The sequence below is a fragment of the Benincasa hispida genome, chromosome 2 (genome assembly GCF_027475165.1).
Source record: "Benincasa hispida cultivar pf3 chromosome 2, pf3_genome.v1.1, whole genome shotgun sequence".
NCBI lineage: Eukaryota > Viridiplantae > Streptophyta > Magnoliopsida > Cucurbitales > Cucurbitaceae > Benincasa > Benincasa hispida.
In genome coordinates, this window is record NC_143479.1 from 8,944,961 (window position 1) to 8,960,097 (window position 15,137).

Below are 15,137 nucleotides of genomic sequence, written 5' to 3' on the forward strand. Positions count from 1 at the left end.
AGATAATATATCGAAACTTTTAAAAGTATGGGTTATTTATTTATTATTATTTTTTTAACAATATGTGAGGTAGGAGACTAAACCTCTAATTTCAAAATCAATACATATCCAATGTCAATTAAACTATATTATTTTCGTTGTATAAGAATATTTTTAAAACAAAAGACAAAATTTAAGAGTATTATATTTATATAAAAACTACCATTTTAACAATTGGAACAAATAAACACAAAATTTAAATTTATTAGACTAGGGCCATTTTGCTCATCAACTTCTTAATTGGTGAAAACAACTCAAATTTAATAGTAAACATGGTTGAAGTTTATATATTTACCAGGTAACTCAATTTTTCCATATATATATTTTTTTACTTTCTACTTTTGTCGACTAATTCTACTTCTCTTTTTTTTTTTTTTTTCTTTTTATATTATCGATAAACTCTCAGTGTAATTTAACACTCTAAGCACAAAATTACTAACTTCAACGAAAATTTATAATTTAACTTAAAAATAGAGGGAAAAATTAATAATAATAATAATAAAAAAAAAAAAAAAAAGTTTAGTACGGTAATAGCAGATTTAACGGTAATATGGTGAGTGTAAATTTGGTAGAGGAAAGCGATGGAGAAGGTGTGGAGGGTGGAGGCAGCAAGACGTGTGAAGTGTAATCAAAAGTAGGGCCCAACTTTGATGACGTCAGCATTTGCTCAGACGCGGTTTTGAAGGGCCATTCCGCCACCCACACGCTCTCGCTTTCTCTGACTGACACACCAATCCACTCTCCTCCCCTTTGCCTTTGCCTTTCTCCCCCAGCGGAAAGATATCTCCAACCATCTTCTTCACTTCTGGCTTATACTCTTCTTCTTTGCGGCCGTACTCGGCCACAGCTCCAGATTCTTCTTTTTGAGACCGACCCAGAAAGTTTTGAGGGGAAAAATGACGACTATGATTGAGTTTCAGGGCAAGGAGGACTCGATTTTGGATGAAGGCTAGGAGGGATCGGATGGGTTTCTTTTTTCTAGCTTCTTTTCCTTTTTGGGTCGATCGAAATTAATTTGTGGGTTTGTATATGTATGTATTTTCCCTTATTTGTTGTGTATATCTTTTCTTGCTTTCTTGCGCTTGCGCCGCATGTTGGTCTTTTTAGTTCATTGCAATCTTCGCCAATACCATCGCATCGTTCTGTGTCTGTATGTCTTCTGGCCTCCTATGTTGTCCCAGAAAAGAAACCCAGATGATGGAGATGGGCCGGCGGATGGTGATAATCCTGATGATAAGCGTAGAAAGTTTTGTTTTAGGAGGTACTACTACCACACGGTGCTTCTCTCTCTTTTACTTCTTTTTAAGGGTTTTTGTTTTCAGTGATTTGTGGGATTGTTCTTGTTTAGTAGTGCATATGGAAGTTTTCTAGTTGATTATGTTTAATTTCTCCTTGCTATATGGATTTCGAGTGAGTAGCAATGCTAATTTATGTTTTGAATATGATTTCCATCTGCTGGAAGGTTAGAATTCGAAGTAGGAACGTGGTGCGATCTGGCTTCCTTGGTTTATTTGAATTTTGGGAGAACTGTTGGGTGAAAGAGCTAGATGATTCTTGTTTAAGTATTTTTTGGGTGGATTCTAGGGACTATTATGAGGAGAGGAAGATGATGTATTTATGTGGGGCATCATAATGAGTGAGTCTGAAGGGATAAGTATGTGCAATTTAGTTTGTTTGATATTCCCCCGAAGAACAAAGTTGGCTTGAAGAAGCTATTAGACATGATCTTGTGTGATATATATAGGAAATAGGGAGTAGGTTGGACTCCCTCAGTTACGGCTTAGAGAAGAGCTAGTTACATCCTTGGTCATGCTAATATAGACCAGAAGCATTTCTCTATTTCTTTTCTTACTCGGTGAATCTCCTTTCATTTTCCCCAACTTTGATTTTTGGAGACCCTTCTTCGAATGAGAAACCATGAATTTTTCTGCCATGATTTCCTTATTAGATGAGTTTGTCTACTTCCAAATTTTGGTTATCACTTCATGTGGACCTGAAGCTAATTTTCTTTTCTCGTTTTACTGCTCATTCTACCCTTCCCCCCCCCCATTAGGCCCTGAAAGGACTCCCCTTTTCACTTCATGTTCATTAACCCTCATTTAATAACTCTCTCAGCTTCTCCACCCCCCACTTCCTATGTCTCCTCCCTTCTCATACTCGTTCGTCACTCTCTCCTCCTTTCCTATGGCCCACTTACGTTTTTATTTCTTGATTCTTTTCTTGAATTTATTTTATTATACTTCGGGTGTAATTTTTTTTCCACTATATCTATTTTATTAAGAAACCATGGTATTTCAATCTAGTTCCATGCACTTATTTTTTACCTTCAATTTACATACATCGTTTTTTCATTCAGTATCCTGTGATAGAGTATATTAATAATTTATTATCTATAAATTATGTCATTCAAGTTTTCATTTTTATTTGCTTAGTATATCAACATCAATATTCAAAATCTACTATTCAAAAGCCCATTATAAAACCTCAATAGAAAACTCATCCGTGAATATATATGAGAAAAGCCTCAACGAAATCCTTAAAATCAAACAGAAGCAATTTTTTTTTTAAATGTCTCACAAAAATATTTAACTGACGATCCATAACCCTTTAGTTCTCCATAGTTTTTAAAAATTCACTTTATAAATACTATTTTTACTCATTTATTTTCACTTATTTATTTTATTTTTTATTTGTCTTACTTTTGAAGACTCTTTTCAAAATTCACTTTATAGTATTAAAAAGTGAAAAAAGGTTTTAGAAAAAAAGTTCGTACATTCATCCCTGGCTTAGAATTAAATTTCGTATTCTCAAGTGTTGTTATTTCGTTGATTATTTACGATTAATCTGAAATTTTGATTGAGTTTTTCTTAAACAACAATAATAAGAATTATTTAGAAGACAATAATTGAATAGAAAAAACTAAATTGATACAATAATTGAATTATGAGATTAAAAAAAAAATAGTGTTCATATAGCCAAATTATTTTATAGTACAAAAAACTGAATCAGATAGCACTGACATATGAACTCTACACACCCAAACATAGACATATGGACTCAGTCATAACAACTCCACACACCCAAACATAGACATATGGACTCAGTCATAACAACTCCACACACCCAAACATAGACATTAGAACTCTCTAGACATCAGAACTCCCCAGACATTAGAACTTTAAACATCCTATATCATTTCAGCGTCCCAAACAACCTCTTAGATTTTTCTCTTGAATCGTTTTAGATCCTCAGATTATGCTTTGTTGTATAAGATGGCTTCAGAAGATTTGAATTATATCTTATGGAGATGTCACTTTGCCGTAGATGCTTTGTTGTATTGGAATACGTTTCTGGAGACATTCGGTATTAGCTTGGCACAAAGTAGATGTTAACTAGTTATGATGGAAGAGGTAGCTAGGACTCTTCCTGTGTTGATTATATTTTATTAAGATGTGGTACATCCTCAATAGTTTTTGGAACCTCAAGACCTTCCAGTAGCTAGTATATTCTTGACGTGGCCTTTTGACTGCTGTAAGAGAAAGCCTCTTGATGTCTATTTCTTGTTTATATATTGAATACATTTTTTTTTATTTAAATTATAAATTTGAAGATTCTTTTCGTTTTGTTCTAAATTCTCATCCCTTTATATGATGGTTTATTTTTTAATACTGTACAGTGTGGTTCGTGATGCCCTATCATTGCAGTCAATGCAACAGCTATTGGAGCCAGTCATTCGTAAAGTGGTAAGCATGATCAATCCAGGAAATATGCTAATATCAAGTTTTTATCAACGTAAAATTGTTCCATTGTGGTAGAAAATTTATGAATGGGACTGGAAATAAGCCGTTACCCAGTTATTAAGTACCTTTTCCTATTTTTCTGGATACAAAGAAAGGTCCATTGTAAAATATAAGGTCATTGAATCCTCTAATGAAGCGTCAAAGCCTTAAGCATAACAGGAAAAACTTAAGTGCTTCGGAAATGGATATCATAGGTATATGATGAACACCTCTCTTTCTAATTCTAGAATGTGGACCTTTTGTGTTACTCTTCATCTCCGAACGATCATAGAAGTATTTGGATTGGTATGGTACAAATGGCTACTTCATGGGAAACTTGAAAATGAAGAGAGACATTTTAAAGTGAATTAATGGGATAGGGAAATTGCATCAACAGTTCTGATTTGTCATGGTATTTATAAATTTTAATTCCATCAAAAAGTTTTTTTTGTATATAACAGATTGTTAATGTTACCATTTCTTGAGTTGCAATTTTTAGCATTTTTTGCAAGCTTGCTGAATTTGTGCTCGACAGGTAAGGGAGGAAGTTGAATTGGCACTAAGAAAGTACATTACCAATGTGCAAAGGTATCTTCTTATTCTTCTTATTCTTCTTCTCTGCCTTTTTTGTGATTTTATGTTTAACTGCCGAAACGTTGTTGACCCCACTTCTAAAATTAGAAATAGAGAAGACGTGAAATTAGATCATAAATTGTTAAACCCAAAAGAATCTATTTATGGTTGATATATTAGAGGTGTTGATGAAATATCATGCATTTATGTCAAGGAATGATGAGAAGAATGACAGGAAAGAAATCTATTCTTCCGGGCCAAGATGCTTTCAATTGAAGTTCGTAACTGATATTTCTCTCCCGGTATTTACTGGAGCTCGCATTGAAGGAAGAAATAGTTCCAACTTGACGGTGGCTTTGGTTGACACCTTAACTGGGGAAGTTGTTGGCACTGTGCCTCAATCCTCAGCCAAAGTGGAAATTGTAGTGCTTGAGGGTGATTTTGAGGGTGGAGGTGATAACTACACTATAGAGGAGTTTAAGAATAACATTGTAAGAGAGAGAGAAGGAAAGAAACCACTTCTTACAGGAGACACATTTGTGAGTCTCAAAGATGGCATTGGTTTGGTAGGTGAGATTTGTTTCACTGACAACTCAAGCTGGACTAGAAGCCGTCGGTTCAGGCTGGGTGCAAGAATTATAGACAACAATGATGGAACGAGAATACTGGAAGCAAAGACTGCGTCTTTTGTGGTCAGAGATCACCGTGGAGAATGTGAGTTATCTTTATTATTTGAATTTACACATTGTCAAAGTGAAGAGAAGAACTTTTATACTGTTGTACGTTGTTGCAATATATTAAACGTGGAAGTGAATGCATCGAATTATTTTGGGCATGGTTCCTTTCCTATTAGGAGAACGGAATACTGAAGTCAAACTTCAGTATGGTTTTCTTTAATAATCAAGCTCTGCCATTTGTTCTCTAAATTGTTCATCACGAAGTCTGCATCTAATCAAATTCTTTATTATCATTGTTACTATTTTTTGCTAACGGCTTTGGAAGTTCTGCTTGGCCTTTATTTATTAATTTTTTATTGCTATTGAATTGCAAACTGAACTTATAAATTGCAAACTGGAGCTTGATATTTAATATGGCTATTTGAATATTATAATTTGGAAGCTTCTATTACGTGAAACTTGTGATGTGATTAACTTGTATTATGTTTAATATCTCGTGGATGAGGGTTTTTGAAGAATTGAAAACAGTTAAAAATCTTTGTTGAACACTTTTAACACCGACTTTTACACCATTAGAGGATCTGCTTCATTTAAAAACAAAACACTGGGGTTCACAAATATGTTATCTCCATCCTTTGGTTTTTGGAGGCATATATATATATATACATATACTGAATTTTTTCTGGTCGACATATTTAAAAAAATTGACCTCTACCATTTGGTTCAGTGTACAAAAAGCACCACCCTCCATTTCTGCAGGACGAAGTATGGAGATTGCAGAAAATTAGCAAGGATGGAGCCTATCATAAGCGCCTGAGCCAAGAAAAAATCGAGACAGTGAAAGATTTCCTAACTCAGCTTTATGTACAACCTTCAAGGCTTCGTAATGTATATACCTTTTTCTCATGTATTGTATATATCTAAATGTTGCGCAAATTTTGATGTGCTCGTAGAAATTTAAGCTAAATTATTCTATATACGAACGGCATTGCTTCTTATACACCTTTTTTTGGGTTTTAAAAGCAGATTCTTGGCCCTGGTATGTCTACCAAAATGTGGGAAGCTACAATTGAGCATGCACAGACATGTGTGCTCGATCGGAAGATTTACGTGTACAAACCTCATGATGTGGAACAGAAAAGCGGAGTCGTCTTTAATGTTGTAGGACAAGTGATGGGGCTACTTTCAGATTACCAGTACGTTCCCATAGATAAGCTATCTGAAAGTGAAAAGGCACTCATCTCCCTGTCACCTTTAAATATACATATATTATTCTTTTGAGTTGCTTTACATTTTTTTTGAGCTGATTTAGTACATTCATTCTGAACTCAGGCTGATGCTCACGACTTGGTTATCTCTGCATACAAACACTGGGAAGAAGTCGACTCTATTGATGATGAAACTTGTCTTGTAGGTGGCTCTTCTCACCCTCTCAGTTTCTGCTACACCCCGAGCTCACCCATGGAGGACCATTCTTATGGTATCAAGTATTTGGCATCTCCAAAATTTAGTGGCTTTGATTTCACACCATCAAATGCCTATTCATCCGATGTAATTTCATCGATGGGTTCTATTGGGAGTCCTAGCGGCTTGGACGATCATGCTTTCCAGGGTTTTGATTCTATGGTTGTAAGATATGAGATGCCAAGTTCCCCAAACTTTGCCAACTCTTCTCTGATCTGCGATTCCGAGCCACTAAACTCATCTTTCTTTAACGTGGATCATATGCAAGTTTTAGAGTCCGATTTGCAATGTAGCTCGATTTTAGAATCACGAGCGACTACAACCACTCTTCAAGGTGGCTCCTCATCATGTGGTGCTCAAATGAGATGGACTAAGGTATATGGTGTGCTAAAATGGTACTTTTTGTTGAGATTGGTAATTAGAAGAAACAAACACAGGTTCGAGAGATAACAAAGGTGCACAGAGTTGTGGAAAGGAAAAAGTGGACTATGGTTGAGACTCGAAAACAGTGTCCTGGTTAAAATGTGTGCGTTTATAAAGAGATGCAAGGGGGGAGGGAATGTTCTTGTTTGATATGTGGGATGATTCTGTGCATTTTTTTTCCCCAAATGTTTTGGTTATGCTATGTCACTGAGCCAGAAGATTTTTCTCTCTGATTCAAGTGTTTGTACATTGGTGTAGCAATTTTCGACACTATCAGAGAGGGCCTGGTCTCAGTTGATGTTTGATCAGAATGCCCATAGTACTTATGTTTTGGTTCTTTACTCTACTGTTTATACATTTCTGTACAAAACAAACTCTCTTTCTGCCTGTTTTTTACATTGGGAATGGGAGGTTTTTATTAATAGTGCATATAATTTTCTTCTTAAGAAGTTGGTGTCTTGAGAACATTCTCTTTTCCTCCTTTCCAGTGCTTATGGACTATTTATTTATTTTTGTGCTGAGAGAAGAACAGCAAGAGGTTATGTTATGTGCTCAGTTATTGTTACCTAAGCTACCATTCAAACCTATTACATTCAGGGGGTCAGCTGATGAATCGACAACGAGGTGGTTGATGGCGGTAAGAAAATGATTTGTTTTGGCCATTTTTTAAGTTATTTCTAAGCACTTGGAGAAAAGTTAATCCAAAACAGGTCTAAAGGGGTTGATTGTTTAATGTCAGCATCCCTTTCCATTTTTATTTCCCCAAGATTCTTTGTTATTAATAATTAAATGGAATAACATCTTTGTGGTCCCTAGCTCTAGTTTTTATTATACATTTGGTTTTTAAATTTTGAATTTTGTTAAAATTTAATCCCTAAATTTTAAAATGTTACAAGAGAATATTTGAATTTTGTTTCAATTTGATCAATAGGTTTCAAGATTTTATATTTTTAACCTCATTTTTTTATTAAATACTTTCAATAATTAACGTCAATTTTTATTAATCAATTAAAAATAATTAGAAGAATAATTTTAAAAATGATAAAATAGTGAAATTTAATTAATTATAATTTTTTTAAACGATTTTTAATATATTAATATAAATTCACTTAAAAAGACGGAAAGTGAGTATTTAATAAAAAAAATTGAGGTTAAAAGTGTAAGTCTCGAGACATAGAGACTAAATTGAAATAAGATTCAAATATCACGGGTAAAGTTGTATTTTGAAATTTATGGGTTAAATTAAAACAAAACTCAAAATTTAAGGACTAAATGTGTAACATTTTAAAAATCTAAGATTTAAATAAAAATTAGACCCAAAATGTGGTGATGAAAAAGTTATCTTTCCCATAATTAAATATCTATGAAACATTGTACCTCATGAAAAGAATGAATACTAGGAAGTAGGGGTGATCATCGGTCGGGGTCGGTTTTCCGATCAAACCTACGCCGAACCGACCAGAATCGATTCTGAATCTGACCAAACCCATCCCGGCCGTCGACTGAGCAGAAACACGACCGGTTGGTTGGTCGGTTTCTTTCATTTTTTTAATTATATATATTTATTAAAATTCTTAGAAAAACTGCTATATTTAATAGTTAGTACTATTTAGTATTTTCTATTAGGTAAAAGTTATATTTAGTTATAAATCATTATCGTTATAAATAACGATTTTTTAATACAAATCACAAATTAAGAGAGAAAACTAAACATGATTGATAAAAGAGAAAAAGAAAGTTAACAAATAGTTGATTTTTTATTGTGATTTAGATTTCAAGATACTATTTCACATTTTAATACTTATGGAATAGATGTATTAAAAATAAAATATTAATATGATTTGATTTGATAATCCTTAATATTTAACAATTAACTTGTCCATTGTTTGGGATTGTGTTCACTTCGCTTAATTGCTTAAAGAAGCACATAATACATATTACATATATATTTGAAAACAAAACTAATATGAGAGTCGAGAGTGTACGTCACAAATAGAAATGTCACATGACACATACAATCAAATTAGAAATTATAATATAAAGTCAAGTACAACCAAATTATAATAAAACACAAATAGTAGTACGTCACAAATAGTCAAATACAACCAAAATCAAATGATAAATGCTTAATCGATAACTAGCAACTTTGCAAAATCTAGAATGTCTTGAATCTCTTTTTTATTGTCCATAACCGCTTTGAATCCTATATAATTAAGATTAAGAAGAGAAAGACAACCTCATTAAGATTTTAAACTAACAAGTTACAACTAATACAAATGAATAAAGTTTAAAGTTAAACAATTGAATAAATACCTTCTTCAAAGAATGAAGTTTCTTCCATGTTATGTTGAACTTCAAGATCTATTGGACCAAAATTTAGCCAATTTTGAGTACAAATGAGAGCCTCCATTGTTTTTGGAGCCAATGAACAACGTGATGAAACAACAACACGTCCTCCTGTACTAAAAGCCGACTCAAACACTACAGTAGATACTGAAATTACCAAAATATCTCTAGCCATACGACTAAGAACCTCAAACCGATGACTGTTCATCTTCCACCATTGAAGTATTTCAAAATCACATTCATTCTTAACATTGACTTCCAACAAATAAATATCAATCTCTGACCTCTATTCGAAAGATATAGTCTCATCACCTTCAAATCAATATCAATTGTATCATAGACAAAGTCTTCACCCATCTTTTAAATTGGATCACAATTAATCATGGTCTCCAAGGCTGAGACAATTGGTGTATTAGTATTAGTAGTAATACTCTCACTCCCACTTCCACTCTGATTAGTACCGTACTCATGAAATAATTTTATGATATGAATGAACCACTTTATCCTATTTTATCTTCATATTCTCTCGAAAATTTTGTATGGATGGCCCTCTGAAAATTAAAAATGGTTCAAAGTTAAAAATTGATTTGTCCCTAGAATGTGTGCGGGGTTCGACGCTCTCACGACTTCTTCTTCTCGCTTCTTACTTCGACATTTTCTTGTAATTATTTTTATTTTCATTTTATTTTCCCTCCTCCAACTTTCCTTCTCCATTTCCCTCCACCGCCACTCAACCATGTCTTCCGTCGTCCACACCGACCAAACCTCCTACGTCGACTTTCCTCTCTTCCCTCCGAATCCTGGCAATCTCCTCCCCTGCAACCACATGGGCAATTTGAAAATCAAAACCCATGTCCTCAAGCAGAGATCTCGCTGGCAGCCCCATCCTAGTGAGAGAAACCCAACACAAAATATGTGTTTTTTGGTCTGATGAGTTACGAGAGAAAGATGCAACGTGCATTTTCAGATGTTGACATCAACAAAAGTTCAAGTGTTTCTAAACGCTGGCCATTTTTTATTTTCGGTACAAATTTCCCTAAAATCTCCCTCTTTCATATAACAACTTTTTAAATGGAGAAAAACAAACAAACAAATTAATGAAGTTTATGTTATTATTAAGATAACCTTTAATTCAATACTTGTGAATGCAATTGTTAATGAACTTCCTCGGCAGATTCTTGTTTGGTGGCTGATAGAAAATAACGATTTCATTGAATATTGACTGTAAATGAGCATACAAATCGGCTGCTGCTACAGAAGACATGGAAAATAAAGCTTATGCATTCAAGAACACTAAGATTAACACCTGAACATAACTAAAAACCTACCTATCCTTGAATCCCCTGCCATGACTGTAAAAGTAAATTTCTTCTGCAAAATTCACCATTTATCAGACCATAAAGCTTCAAACATATCCTTGATCTGTAAGTTTCAATGCATTTACTGCACTTCTCGAGGAACCAACAGAATGGTAGAAGTCAAAAAAGTATCACAATCCGTCCCTCCTTGGAAGATACAGTAAACAACCCATAATGTAAAACGGTTTAAATTTCCATATGACTAATATATTCTAAACTCAGAAATTCGACAAAAACGATATCGTAACACAAAGGAACCAACAAGATGAAATTGTAGATCGTTAGGCTTTTCATTGGCATTCTGTTAGAAACATAGACCAATATATTTCATTGGGAAAAGCAACGAGATTATTGAGTACAAGGAGCTGGGAAGTGCCTTGGATTTTTACCTAAGTACATTTGAAATATTGTATTATCGATCCTGAGATTAGAAGTTCAATCCCCCCAAAATATTGTAAAAACAATTTTTTTTTTTTTAAAAAAAAAGAAAAAAGTATTGCTATGAGTCTATTGGACAACCATGTATACAAGAATGTAAGTGGAGCTACTGGCCTCTCAAATTAATTACGTTTACTAGCTCAAGTCCTTTCCCACCCCTTTCTGGTAACCAACTAACCAAGGGAGAATCATCATCTTGTGCAGAAGGATTACCTCTTGCAAGCATTGCTGTCGTTACATACTCCCTCCTGTGCAGAAAACAGAAAGTCCAACACGTATGTATATGTATATAAAGATCATTCGTCCTTCAGCCAGAAGCCCAACATAGGCTTCTATATTTCGTAAAATTTCAGAAAAACATGTCAAAATTACTATAGTACTTTTGTGTCAACTTACAAGCCCATAAGATAGGCCAAAAAAGAATTCTTAAATTCTTTCTTGTAAGAAACTCATTCTTGTAAGTTAAAACTGGTGGATATACCTCGTGTGGACCCGAAGGGAAAGACAAAGATTAGTTCATACCAAGCATACAAATTTACCTGGTTTTTCTTTCGGGCTGCCAGAATATCTTCTAGAGGTGGCCGACCTGAAACCAAATCATAATGAAATAAATTCAGAGATCGCAACCATGCTGTAAAATTGTCAAGAACTTCAAGACTTGTGAGCTTTGTTAATGGTAGCTACAAATTGATTTTTTGAAGGGAGTAGACAGCATTTTGAATTAGTCACTAAATGCATGTTTATATGAATACTTTCGAGTGTGAGAATCCATTAACCACGCAATACGTTTTATACATAAGAAGACTGGTTTGGATGTGTGAGACATGAAGCATAGATATGGAGTTATACTTTTATTTCTAAATATGGTCATCTGGGATCCCATATAGACAGAAATTATATGATCTAAAACTCTCTTGCTCTTGTTTCACCTGTCAACTGAAGACGATACCTCGCCCAAAGACTATATGCAGCATCGGCTAATCTTCCAAACTGTGGACAAGAAACTGATCATTAGCAACAATGTGGAGGGTCCGTGGGATAAAATATGCTTCTGGAGAAACAGATAGATGAAAGATCAAATAAGCTTGACAGGACTTACTGGTTCATATTTTGTAACAGCATATACCCATCCAAGATCAACTTGTTCATAAAGTTTTCTAAACGCCTGCAAAAGAAGCATTGGTTGGTAGGGGAAAGGACAGAGTATCTATTAAGTAAATATGTTTTCTAAAGGTTGTTGACCATCTAATACTTGAGCAAGATCAGTATTAAATGATCAAGAGCTGATAAATAATGAGTCCGAGGTTGATACAAATCAGAATACAAAAAAACTTCCCAAAACAAGGAAAAGGGCATATTAGTTGGAATAATCACCTTGAACAATAAACGACCCAACAGCAAACCATGATATGATCATAATTTTATAGCTGGATCCAAATTAGAACAACTAAAGAGAGAAAAAGAGAGAGAGAGAGAGAGAGAGCATACTTCAACGTCTCTGACTACAGTACCATCTGCAAGGATCGCATGGATTCTTCCCATAACCTAAACGAAAATAAAAGGTGCAAAACTTCAAAGCTGTTCCTTGCAGGACAAGAATATAAATTGTCATAGAATATGCATTCTATGTGAACTAGAAAGTAGTTCTAGTTAATAGTTGTTTGATTTCCTTTTGGTCCAACAATGAGAACTTTTTCTTATAGAGGTTTCCTTACAGACACTCCTATGCACTCGGGAGTTCTTTGAATTTCACAAATGTAGAGTGGAGGAAAGAGTATAATGATGGATCTATGGTTCATAGGGTTAATACCATTCAAAATCCAGATAATTGACTTCTTATTATTCATTCATGCAGCAAATCTTGGTTGGCTCTAGCCTCTCACCTAAAGCTTAGATTCTTTGGTCGAATGTGGTTAAAGCGTTAATTTCAGAAATTTGGTTTGTGCATAATCAGAAAGTTTTTCATGATAAGCCTTTGGATTGGACGGAACATATTGGTTCTACTCATTTATTAGCTTCTTCATGGAGTTCCCAATCGAAGTTTTTTGCTGATTATTCTATTCAAGACATTAGTCTTAATCGGAACGCTTTTATTTCTTCAATGTAGTTATGTACTCTTGATTTCATTATGAGACTGTTTTGTATAGGGATATGATGAGGGTGCTATGGTTGTGTCAACCTAGTTGAGATAACCGGGTGCATCTATTGATCCTAGGCTTTTTTGGTTAGACATTTAGTTGTTTCTTAAATCTTTATTACTTGATGTCTCTTTGTACTTGAAGCATTAGACTCTTTATTACATCAACGAAAAGTTTCGTTTCCTTTTCAAAAAAAAAAAAAAATCAAAATCAAAGTCTTACGGTTTTGTAGTCAAGACCCTGATTTTCTTCGGGCGAATAATCATCTGAACTAATGTCAACAAACTTGATTGTACCATATTGCTTATTCCTCTCTCTTAGCATGTTAACCTATCAGTACCATGAATTCACAGATAATTAGACAAAAGTAGGACATCAAACAACAACTAAAAAGGCCAAAATCTACTGAACCATCAGAGAAAGATTGCCAAAGGCTAAAATTTAAAGCGAATAAGACATCTCAATACAACCTCACGCATGCAGAGTGGGCAATCTCCATCATAGAGCATTTTGATCTTCCAACTTTGAAGGGATCGTTCTCCCTTCTCTTTATTTGAAGAAACAGGATCTACTGCAGCTTCACTTATAGCACGAATTTGGTACTTCAATCCTGCATTGTTCATCAATCATTAGGAAGACTTAACAGATTGTGGTATGTCATTTTCCTAGAGTAGCTAATTCCATTTGATGAGACTAATCTTTTGAAATACCCCCCCTTAAACCCATTCATCATATTCTCTGTTAGGTCAATCTGTAAAAGGCGCAAACACGAAAATACAATTAATCAAACCATCTCTCAATTTTCACGTTCCAGCAATTCAAACAAGAAGTTGTTCATCTCAGAAATTAGTTCATGAACATCATTAAAAGGGAAAAGAAGTAAAAGGGGGTTCGCGAATAGAGGGAGAGTCGAGAATGAATCTTACCGGGTTGATTGGTTGGAAATGGGGAGAAGGGTTGTGGATGAAGCACAGGAGTGCGATGGAGGCCGAGCTTGGGAAGTTGAGAAGATGACAGTCGAATTGGATTGGTGATTCTTGCTGCAAATTTGGACGTCATGGCAGTGGCAGCTGCTCCTCCAAACGCCATGTTCTAGTTTCTTTCTCGTTTGTGGTTTGCATTTGAAGGCTTAAGCAAGACGCAGCTGGTTCGTAGCTGCTCGTTCCTTGCATGCTTAAACGCGTGGCTACCCACAATCCACTAGAATTCCAATTCCAAAACATATTATTAAGGATGTAAGCTTTTTATTAAAATATAGGTTTAAATCATATTTTCGTCTAAACTACTAATCTTATTCATTTTGGTCCATAGACTTTAAAAAATATCTATTTTAACTCTTAAATTTTTAAAAAGTACTCATTTGGATCTATAAAGTTAAAATTATGTTAATTCTGAATATAAACAGTGAGGTGACTTGTATTTATGGACAACCATACTATCAAATAAGTTAGCCATCTCACACAATCTAGATTTCAATTTTAAATTAAAGGGTAAATCGATTTTCAATAGGAGAATTCATAATGATGTCATTGTCTAATTCTGCAAATTGCTTTGTGAGTTCATGGTTGATTCTTTTACAATGCTTTGCATCCTGAAGGGTTGTGCTCGATTGAGTGTACTACAAAAAAAGGACAGATTCATGGGTTGATATTGAAATTTGGGTTTGGTGTGGATAAGTTTGTTTTAAGTAGATTAGTTAGTATGCATAGGAGATGATGGAGTAAGAATGCAAGAGTTAGCGTGGATGGGAACAAGTGTTTCCCTCAAAATCAACCAACAGTCAAAATAGCTCTGAAGGAAGGTAAAGAAGTCGAAAACATGAAAGAGTAAGATGGAGTTTAGTATTGAATTTGGCATCTCAATCAAGTCATCTAGAGGAGTTTAGTCATCTAAAAATACAAG

General features: G+C 34.4%; 2 protein-coding genes across 3 annotated transcripts; one reads left to right on the plus strand and one right to left on the minus strand.

Moving 5' to 3' along the window:
• Positions 1 to 749: 749 nt before the first annotated feature.
• LOC120070928 (calmodulin-binding protein 60 A) lies at positions 750 to 7,202 on the plus strand. The gene is given in 8 exon segments (XM_039022838.2): positions 750 to 1,300; positions 3,716 to 3,782; positions 4,354 to 4,406; positions 4,606 to 5,105; positions 5,796 to 5,956; positions 6,095 to 6,301; positions 6,401 to 6,979; positions 6,981 to 7,202. Coding segments are annotated over 8 exon segments (1,785 nt in total). The 5' UTR covers positions 750 to 1,130; the 3' UTR covers positions 7,029 to 7,202.
• A 3,759-nt stretch (positions 7,203 to 10,961) lies between these two features.
• On the minus strand, positions 10,962 to 14,458 carry LOC120070629 (Putative thiol-disulfide oxidoreductase DCC). Of its 2 annotated transcripts, XM_039022449.2 has the most exons (8): positions 14,162 to 14,458; positions 13,706 to 13,845; positions 13,458 to 13,565; positions 12,586 to 12,642; positions 12,197 to 12,262; positions 12,027 to 12,087; positions 11,637 to 11,683; positions 10,962 to 11,345 (listed from the first exon to the last, which is right to left on the minus strand). In XM_039022449.2, the coding sequence occupies exons 1-8, from the start codon at positions 14,322 to 14,324 to the stop codon at positions 11,307 to 11,309; spliced, it is 681 nt and encodes a 226-aa protein (XP_038878377.1). In that variant the 5' UTR covers positions 14,325 to 14,458; the 3' UTR covers positions 10,962 to 11,306. The 2 variants fall into 2 exon arrangements, with proteins under 2 accessions (XP_038878377.1, XP_038878376.1); XM_039022448.2 differs by lacking the exon at positions 10,962 to 11,345 and having other exon boundaries at positions 11,404 to 11,683; positions 14,162 to 14,451.
• Positions 14,459 to 15,137: the final 679 nt, after the last annotated feature.

What these genes read in the sequence shown, in the direction of transcription:
- LOC120070629 (XM_039022448.2), bottom strand. Translation starts at nt 14,324, where the DNA reads ATGGCGTTTGGAGGAGCAGCTGCCACTGCCATGACGTCCAAATTTGCA. An exon ending in AGGGTCTTGACTACAAAACC is followed by an intron (nt 12,643 to 13,457) that starts GTAAGACTTTGA and finishes ATTTTCGTTTAG; the next exon opens with GTTATGGGAAGAATCCATGC. An exon ending in GTATCGTCTTCAGTTGACAG is followed by an intron (nt 11,684 to 12,026) that starts GTGAAACAAGAG and finishes ATTTGGTTTCAG; the next exon opens with GTCGGCCACCTCTAGAAGAT.